Source organism: Ananas comosus, linkage group 11 (assembly GCF_001540865.1).
Source record: "Ananas comosus cultivar F153 linkage group 11, ASM154086v1, whole genome shotgun sequence".
Taxonomy (NCBI): Eukaryota; Viridiplantae; Streptophyta; class Magnoliopsida; order Poales; family Bromeliaceae; genus Ananas; species Ananas comosus.
The window spans coordinates 4,942,649-4,959,240 of NC_033631.1; the positions used below are offsets into that span (position 1 = coordinate 4,942,649).

A 16,592-nucleotide genomic window follows, 5' to 3' on the forward strand; every position below is an offset into this window, starting at 1 on the left:
ATGCCCCTTCATGACATTAACCCAATTATTCACGAATAACACAAGTTCCCGAGCCTCTTTATGGCTTACCATGAACCTTTAAGTTCAATATCGGAATAACCTTAAATGCATGCAAAAGGTACTCATCCTCACAATAGAAGTTACGATTCCAAGTCTCAAAAGGATGCCAAATATATGCAAGTACTACATGCTAGTTCTCTACTATATAGAGGTCCGAAATTTTCTTACACATAACATAGGCATATGAAGCATCCTAAAATTCACAATAAATATATCTAACATGATTATGCATGCTTTTCCAATTTACGAAACATATTTCACCATATATGAGTATTTCTCATATAAAGGCTAGGTCAAACCCACCGAACCGTCGCGTAGGGCTTCGATTCGCCGAACGGAGTTGTCCACGAATCTCGCAATACCCTAAAAGTGATCAGCGAAGAGATACGAGGGCATTACGACCAACTTATAATATCAAACATTAACCTAGAAGCAAAAAGGGCCAAAACTAACCTCAAGAGTAGAAATCTCTTCCAAAGCTCCAAAAGAGAGCTAGAACCCTTCCAATCCAAGCCCTAGGAAGGTTCTAAACCAATTAATCTAGCCTCAAAAGCCCTAGATCAAAAAGCCCCAAAATCAACCCTAAATCTCATTTCTAGGGTTTCATCTCCCAAAAATCACAAAAACAAGAATCTAGAGGAGGGAATCATGATACAAACCCTTTGGAAGCTTCAATCCAAGCCCAAAATGCCCTAGGGTTGAAGTTTGGTCCACCACTAAGCTCTACAAGCAAGCTCCAAGCCTTGCAAGAGTGGAAAGGAGAGAAAGGGGTTGAGCTCCAAGCTCCCTCAAGCTAGCCCTCTTCTTCTTCTCCTCCTTCTTCTTCTTCTCTCCTTCTTCTTCTTCTCTCTCTAGAAGGTGTAGGGTGGTGAGAAATGAGAAGGGAAGAGGGTGAAATGGCTAATAAGCCCATCTAGTGTAACAAAATCCCAAGAGGCCCCTCAAAAACCCAGAATTACATCAGCCCGAACTGGGCAGTTTTCGCCCAGAGGGACCGGTCTCTCCCCAGCAGGGACCGGTCTCTCGCTGCGAACCCGAAAAACCAACGTTCGGGAACCGGTCTCTCCCTGCGCGGGACCGGTCTCTCAATGCGAAGACGCGTTCGGGGACCGGTCTCGCCTGCCAGGGACCGGTTGCCTCAGGCTGCCTCAACACTGCTCACTGGGGGACCGGTCTCTCCTTCCAGGGACCGGTCCCCGAGAGTAGAAACTCTCAGGACTTGTCCAAAATTCCAGCTTTCGAACTTTTTAGGTCGGCAAACATTCTACAACCCTCCACCAAGTGTGGAAAAGCTCGAAATACATCCAAACACTCGAACCTCGCAATTTGCAAAGGTCCAGTGTGTTACAGAAGGTAAAGAATGGTTTGTAACCATGAGGTGTCTGTTTCCTTCAGCATCGAGGAGTCGAATAATGCACCTATGAGTGGGTCGAGTAGTTTAGGAAATATTAACAGAGACGATTCTGTAGATTACCAAGAGAACGGATCATCCCGCTGTTTGGAATCAGTACACTGTGCCTTTAATCCTAGTACAAATCCAAATTGTGGTAGTATTAGAGTAAACCAAAGTAGCATTGGAATGGATCAGATAGAAGCAGAGCTTGAAGTTGAACTAGAACTCCTACAACTCAGTATGAATGCCAAAAATTCAGTGCAGCTTCCACCACATGGAGAATCGGAGGTAAAACCCTCATCTAGAGCTTTATGTTTTTTATATGTGGTAGGTTAACTGATTGAAATTGTCTAAAATGCAAGGAAACTCTTTTAAGTATTCCAGTTTCCCTTGTTCCACCTTGAAGAATTAAAAGCAATATATAGCACCATTAAACTGTAATTTTGTATCACTTTGCCTCTTTTTGTCAATGTTGTTCAGGCAATATGTATCAAATTTCTTGTATCTCAATCGGCTATAATGTAGGTACTTTTAATGTTTCATAAGGGTGATGCGAAAATTGTGATGCTTATAGAAGGGTTTCCTGCAATTTAGCCTTGAAAATATATAGCATTTGCAATATGATCAGTTATCTGTTCTTTTTAGGAACCCTTTTTTTTTTTCTGGGAAAAGGTTCTTTTTAGAAGCCTTGAGTCCAATTTAAGCTCAATGAGTATGTGACTTCTAAACTACGCTATATGATTTAGCAATCCTAAGCAACAACAATATTTCAAATTTAAGTCACAAATCGGTTACTAATCACATTATTTATGTCTTACTGGAGAAAGTATTTATATTGCGTAATGTGGAATTTGATCAACAAAATACTTTCAAAAGCATTATTCACTTCTTATTTTCAAAGCATTCATTCACCTGCTTACTCAATTTTTTAACTGTTTTTAAAGAATGTTCTTTCTACCTAACAAGTTAAAAAAAAAAAAAAAAAAGCTGTTTTGGAATTTGTATACATGTCCATTAGCAATCACCTCAATCACCTTCCTGGTAAGCTGGTATTGTTAGTGCTTTCTTAGCTCCAGACTTTTGCAATCTTAGGATTAAGTTATGGACTTAACATGTAAAACTTCTATTATTTGGAAGCAATTTTGCAGCAACTTACATGAAAACATTTCAGGTCAAAGAGACAGCAGATAATGTAGATGACGCAATGAGGGAACTTCAACTGCAATTTGGTAAGCGTTTTAGATTTTTTTTTTTTACTTTCACGTTTTTCATCTTATATTTCCATGTAGTCCATTGGTCGATAATTTATTTCATGTTCAGAAACCTGAAGATTTATGGGCTAAACACTCGAAAGTGTCCTGCCAAAATCTCATATAAGGGATAATTCATTGTGGAAAGCCATCAAAAGGTATGCATGCTTGAAAATTTCTCAAATGTATTTTGCACAGGTATCTATGTCACGCCCCGAGCTCCGCCTATTGCGTCGGGATTCGGGCACGCCGACAGACCGCCGAACGACAGAGCCTTCCCTGTACGTTCTAGGCGTCACAATCTAAAAATACAAACATACAAGACGTTCCAAACAGGAACTGTATTCAACCACAGATGCATAAGTATCAAAACATAAAACTCTAACTATGCTATTACAGAGTATTCATCTCAGAATTTTCATTTAAAAATTACATAAGCCTTAAGTTATTACAAAACTTATCAAATTACTACAAATTTGTTCATTCATCTGAACTTTGAGCTGGACCTTCAGGGTATTGCTATCTCGGTTCAGTGGTGGGGCGCTATCTACGATGCTACGCCCTGTCCTCACGCGCTGCGCTCGCGCTCGCCGGTGTAACCTTACCCCAAAACAACACGGAGTGAGAACTATATAATATAGTTCCCAGTGGGTACGCCACCAGAAGAGAGCTCGACCCACCAGGCTCCAAGGAGGCAAAGTAGGTTAGTTCAACAAATAGATAGATAGATATTTGACTATTAACAAATAAAACCGTACCTTGGCTCGCTGCATATGCAATATGCAATACCTGTCAATCATGTAGTAGATTACTTGATTCTACTTTATATCATTAACCATTCGTTACTCATTACTCAATAGCATTCTTTTCTTTATTAGCTATCACGTTCATTAGCTATTCTTTTCTTTAGTCTCTACTCTTTATTCTTTATTCTTATTGTACTCACTGGCGATGCTTTCCTAAGGGTACTGTACCTTAGCCATCTAGCCCTCGACTCGGTCTTGAGTCACAACCGCGGAGTACCGCGTCAAGTCAGGCTGATCGGTGAAGGACGTCTCACAAGACCTCAGCCTTAAAGTCCATGCGACACTAGGTCCATCACAGGGAGAGGAGAACCGTCGATCCTGTGACCTAAAGTCGCTCGCAGCTTAACGGGCGAGGAGAAACCGTCAAACCCGTTAGCTCAACCGGGGAGAGGAGAACCGTCGATCCCGTTGAATCACTACCGGAGAGGAGAACCGTTAATCCCGTAGTTTCGATTCCCTCATTTGTTTCATGGCATACCGGGAGAGGAGAACCGTCGATCCCGTTGAATCACTACCGGGAGAGGAGATCTGTCACGCCCGGGGTCCCTTTTTAGTTTAAAGCATAGCGGAAAAGCTCTGAATTTTTTTTTTGAAACTGACCCCAGGTATGCAGATCGCCACAAATTACAGGAGATCACTGTTCACAGGACAGAGTCTCCCCTGTATTTGCACGGCGTCGCACAAGTACAAGAGTTCAAACATGATACAACCACAACCAGATGAACATACAAATAACCACAGTTATATATATCATTACACCGCCTCTCACACTATGTCTCTCACCGACATCTTTTTCTCTCATTCCATACCTATTGTGATGTATGCTCGCACCGCCTTGTACCCTCTATTCAGTACCAAATCTCTGTCCCATCACCCCCAGAACAACCCCCGTCTCTCGAACATTACCCTAGACTTAAACACATTCCTATAGGCACCCTCCACGTCAGCCTATTTCGCTCACTAATATGTCTCTTCCCTACACGGCGAACAATCTACGTTGTCTCTTGGTAAATACCCACTCTCCCCCGCCGTACCACCGTACACCACTCCTCCCACTCCCATCGGCTAGGTTAGAAACACTCCTCTCTATTTCAAGAAATACAAATCCTTTATTACATTCCAAAACCAACTGAAAACTCAAATATTCAGATAATAACACAAAACTGAACCATGTAAACCGACTAAGCTATAAATCAACAGAAATAATAAGGGTAATAACTAAATTGAAATAACCTGGGTCGGAAGCTCTATCGACCGCTACACACGTACCTCACGTCTCGTCCCACTAATCATCGCCCGCGATACCTGAAAAATAGTGGGGGAGGTGAGAACATATAAACATGTCTCCCCTCCCAGTGGGTACCACAAGCCGAAAAAGGCGAGGAGTACTCACCGGATCAGGAAGAGCTATACAACAACACGGGTCAGTGGAAATACAGTAGGAACAATAGTAAACAAAAGAGATGTATAAGGTAATGAGCAGATATACTAAATACAGTAGCAATAAACTGAAAGAAAGTAAGAACTAGACTGAATAACGGCTACCGCTACTGTAACTGGATCCGAAAGCATACATGAATATCTACTATAGTAGCAAGACAACTATAAAGTAAGAACTGTAAGTATGCATGCAACGACTGCTACTATAGACATATGCGTCAACCGGTCAAGAAGTCCAAAAGTACCCAATCTGAAACCAATGCTCTCTTGGTCAGCACGGCAGACCTCAAGCCAGTGCCACTACTACTCTCCAGTGCATATAACCCCTCTAGGGCTCACGGGTTGTCACAATTCAACCACTTTTCCGGAAAAGAACACTCCTTACGGTGGATCAGACCAACAGTGTTCGTGAAATGCGACGAGTATCAGGCGATCAATACAATATGCTCAATGATCAACCGTCGGCAACCAGCCGACAATCCTGCCCCCCAGGGCCCATCGACCGCATAGGTCGTCAACTGTAAAGAAGCACAAGAACCGACCACTCAGGTCAACTAGGATGGGACAACATCGACATCCTCTCAAACATATGCAAATACTGCTCAATGAACCACAAGGACTGACCACTCAGATCAACTAGGATATGAAACTCGACCAATCACGTCACAAGTACAGGATATGAAACTCGACCAATCATGTCACAAGTATAGGATATGAAACTCGACCAATCACGTCACAAGTACAGGATATGAAACTTGACCAATCATGTCACAAGTATAGGATATGAGTAAAGTATAATCATCCGTCGGGAACTAACCGACAATCCCACCCCTCAGGGTATACCGACCTCAACGATCATCAGACAACAAAGGTCGAGGAACTCACCGAATAGGTCACAAATACTGAATACTAGAATCGACCGACTAGATCGCTAATCTCACAGATAATCACAGAATCGCTCTACTATAAATATGAAACAGGGTATGCAGAATAGCTAAGTAGAGCAACAAAGAAATATGGTATAACTACTCTACTCCTACTCATGATATAAAGAGAACAACCGAGTAGAGTGTAACTGAACAACATGGTGCTAGGCTCAACACTATATATCAAGATATATATATATGCTAGATAATAATGAAAGAGCAAAGGTAAGAAACCATCACCGAGCCTGCACCACTGTACCGACGTCGGATCGAAGTACCCACCTGTACAACTGTCGCGCCTGTCTCCTGACTGCAAAAGAACGTCAACCGGACCTAAGGAGGGTCCACTGGGTTAGTGTCTAACCCACAGCTAAGAAACCCTAAAAGCATAACCCACAAACAATCCCACGGAGATCGGTTTCCCAATACTGATTACCGTAACTCGCCGGAAGTCCCGAAAATCGCACCGAGACTCCGCCGGGACCCACTAACTATCCCAGAAGGCACCGACTCGTACCACGAGTCATTCGCTGCCTCTAAACACCTATTTTAGTGTGACATGGCAGCAAACACAAGGATACACAACCAAATAACTATTGGTGGATAATTGTTGGGATCCGGGTTCCTGGAAGTGTCAATTTCGACATCGGAACCCACCGTCGCTCGCTCGTCATTTCTGAACTCTTGAAATGACGCGAGTGACCAGCCAACAAGGCTCAGCGACTCAACAAATGCTCACGAGGTACCGTCGGAAGAATTCCGAACAAAAACCGCGTTCCGTCGGCGGATTTTGCCGACAAACGCACCGGAAATGCATTTTTGATCTTCGCAAAGGTCTGGGGCCTTGGACAATCAGTCCAGAGGTCACCCACAGCTCATCCATGCTACCAACAGTAGCCACGACGAACAAAGTTGCATAAAAGCCCTTTCGAATACCTGAAATCACATTATTTTATGTGATTTCGGCGCTTTTATGGTCCGTCCACGCAAACCAGAGGTCAATCAGTCGAGCCAAGATACCCACCGACAGGTTTCGATGTGCCGGAGGCCGTGCTCACCTTNGACTCCGCCGGGACCCACTAACTATCCCAGAAGGCACCGACTCGTACCACGAGTCATTCGCTGCCTCTAAACACCTATTTTAGTGTGACATGGCAGCAAACACAAGGATACACAACCAAATAACTATTGGTGGATAATTGTTGGGATCCGGGTTTCTGGAAGTGTCAATTTCGACATCGGAACCTACCGTCGCTCGCTCGTCATTTCTGAACTCTTGAAATGACGCGAGTGACCAGCCAACAAGGCTCAGCGACTCAACAAATGCTCACGAGGTACCGTCGGAAGAATTCCGAACAAAAACCGCGTTCCGTCGGCGGATTTTGCCGACAAACGCACCGGAAATGCATTTTTGATCTTCGCAAAGGTCTGGGGCCTTGGACAATCAGTCCAGAGGTCACCCACAGCTCATCCATGCTACCAACAGTAGCCACGACGAACAAAGTTGCATAAAAGCCCTTCCGAATACCCGAAATCACATTATTTTATGTGATTTCGGCGCTTTTATGGTCCGTCCACGCAAACCAGAGGTCAATCAGTCGAGCCAAGATACCCACCGACAGGTTTCGATGTGCCGGAGGCCGTGCTCACCTTTCGGAGCAATTTCGACCACTGTGGGACGCGCACGAGCAACACGAAGTTCAACGAAACAGCGCACAATGAAACTAAAACACATGTAACTAACTCATCCGGAGCTCTCTGACCCTATGTGAGGTGAGCATTGTGATTAGAACTGACTGACGATCACCGTGCTCACCTCCGGGGGCATCAGAACAGCCCCGGGTCACCGGAACAGTGATCTAAATAGGAGACTATGCGCAGAAAGGCTATTAAGTAACTCACCGGAGCAAGGTAAGGCACGGGACGGCCGGCGGCGGCCGGACGGTGGGATAGCTGGCCAGGGGAAGGTGCGGCCAGTGCGGTGAGGCCAGGGCGTGCGTCGGCTGACAACGGAAGGCGGCGGAGGCGGCGGACGATGATGCCCTAGCAGCACAACCCGAGAAGAGCTCGGGCTCATCCCGGTTGACAGGGTGCTCCGACGGCGGGGTAGCCGGTGGCGCATGGGTGCTGCCGTCCAGGCGGAGCCGATGCTCACGCCGGCCGGCGGCGGAAGGCGGCGGCGGCGGTCCTGGGTGTTGCTCGGCCTGCACAGACCCTGCGCGGCCACAGGGAACGGGGACGGCTGGGGTTGGCGGGAGAGTCACGCGGGAGGTCGCCGACGGCAGAGGGATGACGACGCGGCTGACGGTGGGCGGCGGCGATGCGCGGAGGCGCTGCGGGCTCAAGCTCGGCCCGCTCCTGGTCTGGGCGACCGCAGGGGATGAGTGCGGCGGCCGGCGGCTACCAGAACGGCGGCGATGGCACGCAGAGGGTCTCAGGAGACCCAGGAGGTCGACGCGCCCGATTGAGGGCGGTGGTGGTGCGCGACCATCAAACTGGGCCGAGCTTGGTCCCAACCGGGTCTGGGCTGACCAAGCGGGGCAGGTTTGGTTCCGGCGGCGCTTGCGGGCGACGAGGATGATGTCGGTGGTCGACCTCGGCCAGAGGGAACAGGACCTGATGATTGTGGTGGTTCTCCAAGGGTGTTGGCAGAGTTGGTCGGGGCAAATTGGAGAGAGAAAGGTAATGGAGGCCCTCTCCCGCGGACGGAGGAGGTCGACGGCGGCCGGGGTAGGAATAGCAGGGTGCCGAAGGGGGTGATGGACTCTACTGGGGCGCAGCAAGGGCTAGAGCAACCATTAGGGTTAGGGTATCCATGGAGAAACCCTAAGTTAGTTTAATATAGCATGGCAAAAATGCATTTTAATCCTCCAAAACCTTCTAATATCGGTCTAGTCCCTCATCACGCGTGTAATATGCGCGTACACCCCTCCACGACCGATCTCTCGCGATTCGGTACATAAAATATTAAGACTTTGGCGAATTTCCCAATTCCACTCTCGACCCCTTAGTGAACTTCAAGCAATGTCTGACAATTCGTTCATCGGATTTCTGAACGGATTGTACCATCGCGTTCAGCACGACGAGGGCATCGAATCTAGCATTTCGTTTCGTCCGATTTGATCTCCGATTCACGACGAAATCCATTCTCTCTCCAAAAGGCCAAAATGATGCACAATTACATAAGAAACATGTATTTTCAGATTTTCTCGAAAACCGTGCACCAGATCTAAAATCCGNCTACCATAATTTGTATCCGACCTGTACTTTATTTGGATGACAGTTGCTTGTATCCAACTTAATCATTTGGATCTCAGTTCTAGATCCACTTTCTGATACTTTGGATTACATTTACTTGGATCCAATACTCAATCTCACTGAAAATCATTTTAACTCGATTCGCTACTCAATATCACCGTTATCCTGGTGATCCTTCACTTACTATATCTGGATCCTTCCAGCAGTTGTATCCCAGTCACTCATTTGGGAATTCACCACTTTTACCTAAGGCCTTAGGGATCCTAACCACACTACCGTCTTTATCTTAGAATTGATGCCCTAACTGCCAAGAGGAGAGGGCCATCACTAAGTTGCCCTAGCTGCCAAGAGGAGAGGGCCATACGGTACTTTGTTTACTTCCCTTAGCTTGGATGCCCTAACTGCCAAGAGGAGAGGGCCATCACTAAGTTGCCCTAGCTGCCAAGAGGAGAGGGCCAACTCGATTGCCCAAACTGCCACGAGGAGCGGGCAATTCGACCTCGCTGAATCCCAGTGTCCCTAGCTGCCAAGAGGAGAGGGACACTACCTGGATCACAGCGTACCTGAATTCCGACTCCTCGAACACTCTGCAGGAAGTGGAGCTCGGACTGAACTGTGCCATGAGGCGCCAACTAACTGAGTTCTGGCTCAGCTCACCGATCTACCGATTCCAACAGTGCGGGGCCCTGGACCAGTTGCATTAAATTTTTTCTCTTATCGGATAAGGAGACATACCATGATTCTTTACCTTAGGATCTTACCGGGGAATGTAGAGACGTTTCGCATTTCCATAAGTATAACCGCCTCCGGGAGGGCCATCGCACGGGTCTGGGCGGTATACAGATGTGTATATTCCGCAGATGTTATTTTCGCCTTCTTTTCGTTCTTTACCTTGTTTATTTTCTTCACTTTATTGGTCGTTGATTACTATAGTCTCGTTTATATCAAGATCGTAGATGTGGTTTCATTCGTCTATTCCAGGTACATTCATGTCCAACCTATGTTTCATAACACTAGGTTCATGCCACTCGATCTAATCATTATCCTAGTTATCCACGCCTAGGATTACAACATGCACATTTTCATTTACTTTGTTACCGTTCAGATTTCTACTCAATTGGAGTTGTCGATTTATGCCCAACTCTTAGGGCTTTAACGTGAAGTTCACAGTTTACACAATCTCACTTCTCTTGTTACCATCGAGGGTTCTAATTATCGACATTCAAATAGCTTGAATTAACATTCACTTTTACATATATGTTTAGACATATGCTTTCAAATATTCGCTTTTCGCTTTTACGTGTCGACAATTATGTATGCTTTAGCTTCTATGTTTACACTTCATTATTCAACTTACATGCCCGTGGCATTTACAGGTTCAACATTTATATATCATATGAATTTAGCATTAGCATAACATATCTTTGATCATATGAAATTAGCATTAGCATAACTATGCATCTAGCATTCATATCGCATTCACATTCATATTCATATGCCTTTAGTATTCATATTCATATGCATTTAGCATGTTCCTCATCTGATTACCATTATACACATCTCACATGAATCATAATGCATTCATATGTCATTATGAATATATGCCTGTTCATATACATATATATATTATATTTATATGTCGACAATCATAGTCAAATGCGTCAAATGAAATTATATTTTACTTTGGCATGGAAGTGACCTAATCACTTCGGTAAAGCACAACCCACCTTTACTTGGTATTGGAATGAGAGGAATCCACTTCTCGCACTTTTCTCGAGAACCGCGACCCGCGCTCTTGACACTTGTAGTCGAAAATGCTCTTTTGGCGATATCTTCACGTAAGCTCGACGGATTGCGGAACCGACTTCGCCAACGCGTTTGTTTTACCCTCAATTAGGTTTGTACGCGGTCAATTTCACGTCAGGACTTCAATCCTGCAAAAGTGTATTATTGAGGTCAGTTTTTCCATTAGACCGTTTCTATAGAAACTTTAATTCACTTTTCTTCATTTCATTTTCCTTCTCTTGCTTGCTTGCTTTCTTTCTTTCTTTCTTTTCTTTCTCTCTTTTCTTTCTTTCCTTTCTTTCTTTCTTTTCTTTCTCTCTTTTCTTTCTTTCCTTTCTTTCTTTCTTTTCTTGCTGCCCTTGCAGGCAGCTGCTACTGCTGCTGAGCTATTACTGCTGCTGCCACTGCTGCTGCTGCTGCAGCTGCCCCTGCTGAGCTGCTACTGGCTGCTGCGCCTGCTGCTGCTAGCTGCTGTGCAGGCTGCTGCTGCTGCTGGCTGCTGCTGAACTGCTAGCTGCTGCTGCTAGCTGCTGTTAAGCAGCACAAGCTGCTGCTGCTTGCTGCTGCTGCTACTACTGCTGCTTGCTGCTGGTGCTACTCCAGCAGCTGCTGGTGCTGCTGGTGGTGCTCGCTGCTGCTCCAGCAGCAGCTGCTGCTGAGCTGCTGGCTGCTGCAGCTTGTTGCTGCTGCTGAGCTGCAATAGAGAGGTGAGAGGGAGAGAGTTAGAAATTTTACCTCTTTGTTTTCTTCTTCTACTTCTTCTTCTTCTTCCCATTTTCTCTTCTTTTCTCCTTCTCTCTCTCTACGTATGCAAACTAAAGAGGGGATAAGGATGGAGGCATCCTGGCAGGGAACTTAGTGGAATTCCACTAAGCATGCATTAATTACCATAATGCCCCTCCACTTAAGTCCATGTAACGACACGGATCAAATACCTTTCGTAAGCCCCTTCCGACAGTCCGATTGAGCTCAAATTTGACAGGTATGCTCGGTTTTACTTAATAAGTCCACTGAAATTTTAACATTTCAGTTTCGACCCCGTTTGGTCACTGCGAACTGTCCTGAACTGTAATCTTTATCCGATAACTTTCAGATACTATTTCTCTCTCTACAGGTGTCAGAATAATATGAAACTTCAACCCTAGCCTCATAACAGTGTTCCTGACATCTCTGCCAATTTTCATAATTTTCTGACACTGTGCATTTTCTGCTAATTTTCTCAGTCCCGTTCTTTACAGAAAATTTTAAATTTTCTGTTTTCACTCCGATTTCACCCAAACACTTCCAAAATATACCAAGGGACCTTCACAAGCTACCAATTTAATTTGGAAGCAATTCCTTTTCATTTTGACATTATTTGAGCCGAAGTAGAGATAGTATCAGCTCCAATTCCAATACATGGCAACAATTTCTCCTTTTTGCACTATCACTTCGCACTGAACACTTCAAACCCTTTGAAAACACCCCCTTGGCTTTTTCAAAACTTCACAATTGATTCGGAGATACCACAATGTATCCTCACGCCTCACTTTAATTCTTTTAATCAAAGTTAGCGTCGGAAATCCGAAAATCCTCTTTACATTTTGTTTTGCGCCCAATTTGCACCGAAACACTTATTTCTCTTTGAAACTCATTCCCACACATCATAAATCACTCGGGGATGATGTCCAACTAGCTCAATCCTCACTTTGATCCCCCTCGATCAAAGTTGACATCGCAACTACAAGTTTCCATATGTTACATTCTCCCTCCGTTAACCAAAGTTTCGTCCGCGAAACTTAGATACTTATTACTCCTCATTGCTTAACGGATGGAGGTAACTTCCAACACTATTCCAAAGTTTCTCAATTTCATTCTATACTATACTGATTTCTCTAAATCAGTCTCTACGAACATTTTGTTCGCGTTTCCATTCTCAGCTCGTCATTGATGCTTATCTTAGCAATTCTGACTAAATGCTCCACAGGACCGAGCCTTCGCTCTCACGGTCCCTATACACTATCCTTCACTTGGACATGTTCGAAATATTCACCTCCAATGCACATGGGTAACTACTTGTCTCAATTACCACAGATCTGTTCGCAAATCGGATCAGCGATTTGCTAGGCCTATCATTTAACTTAACGTCTCTTGCCCGCAAGCGTAGACCCAAGTATCACGAGACACAGTTCTCATTTGAGATATCGCATACCTGCTTCAACTGGGAGCAACCAAGCCCCCAAATCACGCCAAGTCCCCGAATTGGGTCACAACCGCACCCTCAGTGCATCACCGATTTCATGATCCCACACGTGGCATTCCACGTACTCGGGTCGATGCTCGGACTACCGTCCTGACCAAAACTCTCCGCCCTACCTGCAGGTATCGGGCCGCTGTCTCTCACAGCTGACTGCGCCTACCCAGTGGGTCCAGGCTCCACAGTCCACAAGTGGTCGAGGCACGGATCGTCCTCAAGCACTACCCGCAAACGTTGTCTCACCCGACACTCTACTGAGCACATGTACTGCTATCGGCTCCTAAGCACCTAGTGCGAGCCACCAGCTCACGAGTGATCCCTGGCACGCTTCACACTTAGCAACGCTAAAGTGCTACTGCCAACACACTCACGGCTGAATCGAATATGCATAGTACGAGTACCTATACTCGAGCACTCTATACGCCACTATCGCGTGTCACACTAAGTCCAGCATTAGGCAATTCTTGCCTATGCATATCGACTACAAGAGCATGACCTACTTACCTCGCTTCGATGTACTACGAGGTCCACGTGCACGTACCAGACGCAACAGTGATTCCATTTTCACTGTTCGATCTACTAGAACAACCTGCAAAATGCTCGGTCGTACAAGAATTCCACGAACATCGCGACTAGACTCTCGCAATCAGCCACTCGCACTGGTTTTGAGAGTTGGTCAATCACTACCATTTCTACTACGAGTCTCACTTCTTCTCACAGGCTATCACCAGCGATTTGCTAGTGTTCTAGGACTCTTACCTGTTCCAACAGGTACTACACATCCACAACACAAGCATGTTCGGATCTCTACCCTTATCCATTCACTTGATCACTACTATACTCATGCACAAATAGTAGTAACAGATTACACAATGAATGCATGTAATGCACCAAGTTATATCATATTGAAATACATGCTTGCTTTAATTAACTCATACCTGCCACATTACGAACAGTCGCAGCAGGTTCCACCACATGGGTCGCCTATTCACGGCCACTTGCTGCCTGTCGCGAACCCCTCGGTCGCCTTATCCTCAATCGTTCTCCAGACCGTGCCGCAGGTGGCACACCTGCAAGTTGTCCCGGGGAGGAAAAAGGCGTCCGCCACATACTATCACTTTGCAAGCACTCATAACCTGGGTGTTCCGGTTGTCCACATCGAGTGCACTTTCCTTCCCGTTGCACGCAACGTCGTGCTCAATGAGAATCACCACAAATCACACATCGTGGGGAGGATCGAGTAGAGGATGATGTCGAGAGGTGTCCAAAACTTGACTGTTCATCTGAGCTACATGGTAGTGGCCTCACTCGCTTACATTCCTCAGCCTCGCGCTCTTCACGCACAAAAGCATTGCCTTGCTCTATCCATAGAGCCCGATCCACAACTTCAGCAAAAGTCTGCAACTTAAGATTATGCACCACTTTGAAAATATCAGGCCGAAGTCCTCGTACAAAACAATCAGCTCGATCTTTATCACCTTGTACCACGTTCGGAAGACAGCTCACGATACGGAAAAATTCCCGTTCGTACTCCCTCACAGAGCGATCTCCTTGTCGTAATTTCTGAAACCTGTCCCGAAGCTTTCTCTTTTCACTATCGGGAAAATAAACAGAAAGTATTAATTCCCGAAACTCTTGCCAAGTCATAAGAGGGAGACGAGGCGATCGATTCTGCTTGATGCCTTTCCACCACACCTTCGCTGATCGTTGCAGACAATGCGCGGCTAGGCGCACCTTGTCCCGTTCCACCGTGTACAAATCCTCAAAAACAGTCTCTATGGAGTCAATCCACGACTCCACAGTCCATGGATCTATGTCCTCTCTATCAAAAGTAGGTGGATCAAACTTCTTGAAGGACATGAGAGCCGCCAAAGCTCGCTCTCTTTCCGCTTCCATTTCTGAATTAACAAAAGTCGGATTGCCCGACCCCGATGGAAACGCCTCCGTCACAACCCCCGGCTGTCCTCGACGGGCCCCAGCTGGTGCGGTCCCTAACTGATCCACTATCTCTTGGAATCTTTTAATCTGTTCCTCCTGACGCATGGCAGCCTCTTGCTGACGCTGTACTACATCCGCTTGTTGCCTCACTACTTCCACGAGTGTGGCCAACTGCTCGCGAAGCTCCAAGTCTCCGCTCGTCTCGGTTTGCTCAGGGACACCACTTGTCCCATCCCACGCTGATCTATACGAAGATCGCCTACGCGGTGCCATTGTTCCCTGAAACACGACACGATAACTCAATCAGTCCTCGACCATCTGGGCCGAATACGAAACAATAAATACAAACTCAAATCGGGCGAAAGTCATGCAAGGAAGCTTATTCCCATCCCTCGGTTTCATGTTGTGTCGACCCAACATGAACTCACTTGGCTGAGAATAAACTGAACCTTGAATCTACCTCTAATATCCGTCTTAGAGGTTTACTAAACTTGACCCAATCGATTTACCTTCCGCCACACGTCACAAGTCCTCGTCTCTCATGAGCGTAAGTCCTTACAGTTTACTATCCTAGGTCCCTAGGTCCATCTAAACCGTTTCTATTACTCTTTTCTTTATGCTCTTTTATGCTCTGATACCATTTAATCTGTCACGCCCCGAGCTCCGCCTATTTGGTCGGATTCGGGCACGCCGACAGACCGCCGAACGGACAGAGCCTTCCCTGTACGTTCTAGGTGTCACAATCTAAACAATACAATACAAGAGGTTCCAAACAGGAACTATATTCAACCACAGATTGCATAAGTATCAAAAACATAAAACGCTAACTATGCTATTACAAGCATTCATCTCAGAATTTTACATTTACAAAATTACATAAGTCTTTAAGTTATTACAAAACTTATACAAATTACTACAAATTTGTTTCATTCAATCTGAACTTTGAGCTGGACCTCTTCAGGGTATTGCTATCTCGGTCTCAGTGGTGGGGCACTATCTACGATGCTACGCCCTGTCCTCGCGCCGCTGCGCCGCTCGCGTGTAACCTGTACCCTGAAAACAACACGGGGGTGAGAACTATATAAATATAGTTCCCAGTGGGTACGGCCACCCAAGAGAAGAGCTCGACCCACCAGGTCCAAAGGAGGCAACAGTAGGTTAGTTCAACAAATAGGTAGATAGATATTTGACTATTAACAAATAAAACCGTACCTTGCCTCGCTGCTATGCAATATGCAATACCTGTCAATCATGTACGTAGATTACTTGATTCTACTTTATATCATTAACCATTCGTTACTCATTACTCAATAGCATTCTTTTCTTTATTAGCTACTCACGTTCATTAGCTATTCTTTATTCTTTAGTCTCTACTCTTTATTCTTTATTCTTATTGTACTCACTGGCGATGCTTTCCTAAGGGTACTGTACCTTAGCCATCTAGCCACTCGACTCGGTCTTGAGTCAATCAACCGCGGAGTACCGCGTCAAGTCAGGCTC

At 45.6% G+C, this 16,592-nt stretch overlaps 2 protein-coding genes across 2 annotated transcripts in view; one reads left to right on the forward strand and one right to left on the reverse strand.

Annotated features, from left to right (window-relative positions):
- On the reverse strand, window positions 11,442-15,197 carry LOC109717592. The gene is made up of 2 exons (XM_020243438.1): window positions 14,463-15,197; window positions 11,442-11,612 (listed from the first exon to the last, which is right to left on the reverse strand). The coding sequence occupies exons 1-2, from the start codon at window positions 15,195-15,197 to the stop codon at window positions 11,442-11,444; spliced, it is 906 nt and encodes a 301-aa protein (XP_020099027.1).
- Window positions 16,319-16,592, forward strand: part of LOC109717593 (phototropin-1B-like) — a 4,031-nt gene continuing 3,757 nt past the window's right edge. The window contains exon 1 of the mRNA XM_020243439.1: window positions 16,319-16,345. Within this exon, the coding sequence (XP_020099028.1) occupies window positions 16,319-16,345 (27 nt within the window). The remainder of the gene's footprint in view (window positions 16,346-16,592) is intronic.

Excerpts from the sequence above, each read along its gene's own strand:
- LOC109717592 (XM_020243438.1), bottom strand. The coding sequence starts at position 15,197 with ATGCGTCAGGAGGAACAGATTAAAAGATTCCAAGAGATAGTGGATCAG. Across the intron at positions 11,613-14,462 it reads AGGCTGAGGAATGTAAGCGA|CTCAGCAGCAGCAACAAGCT; the intron begins GTGAGGCCACTA and ends TCTCTATTGCAG.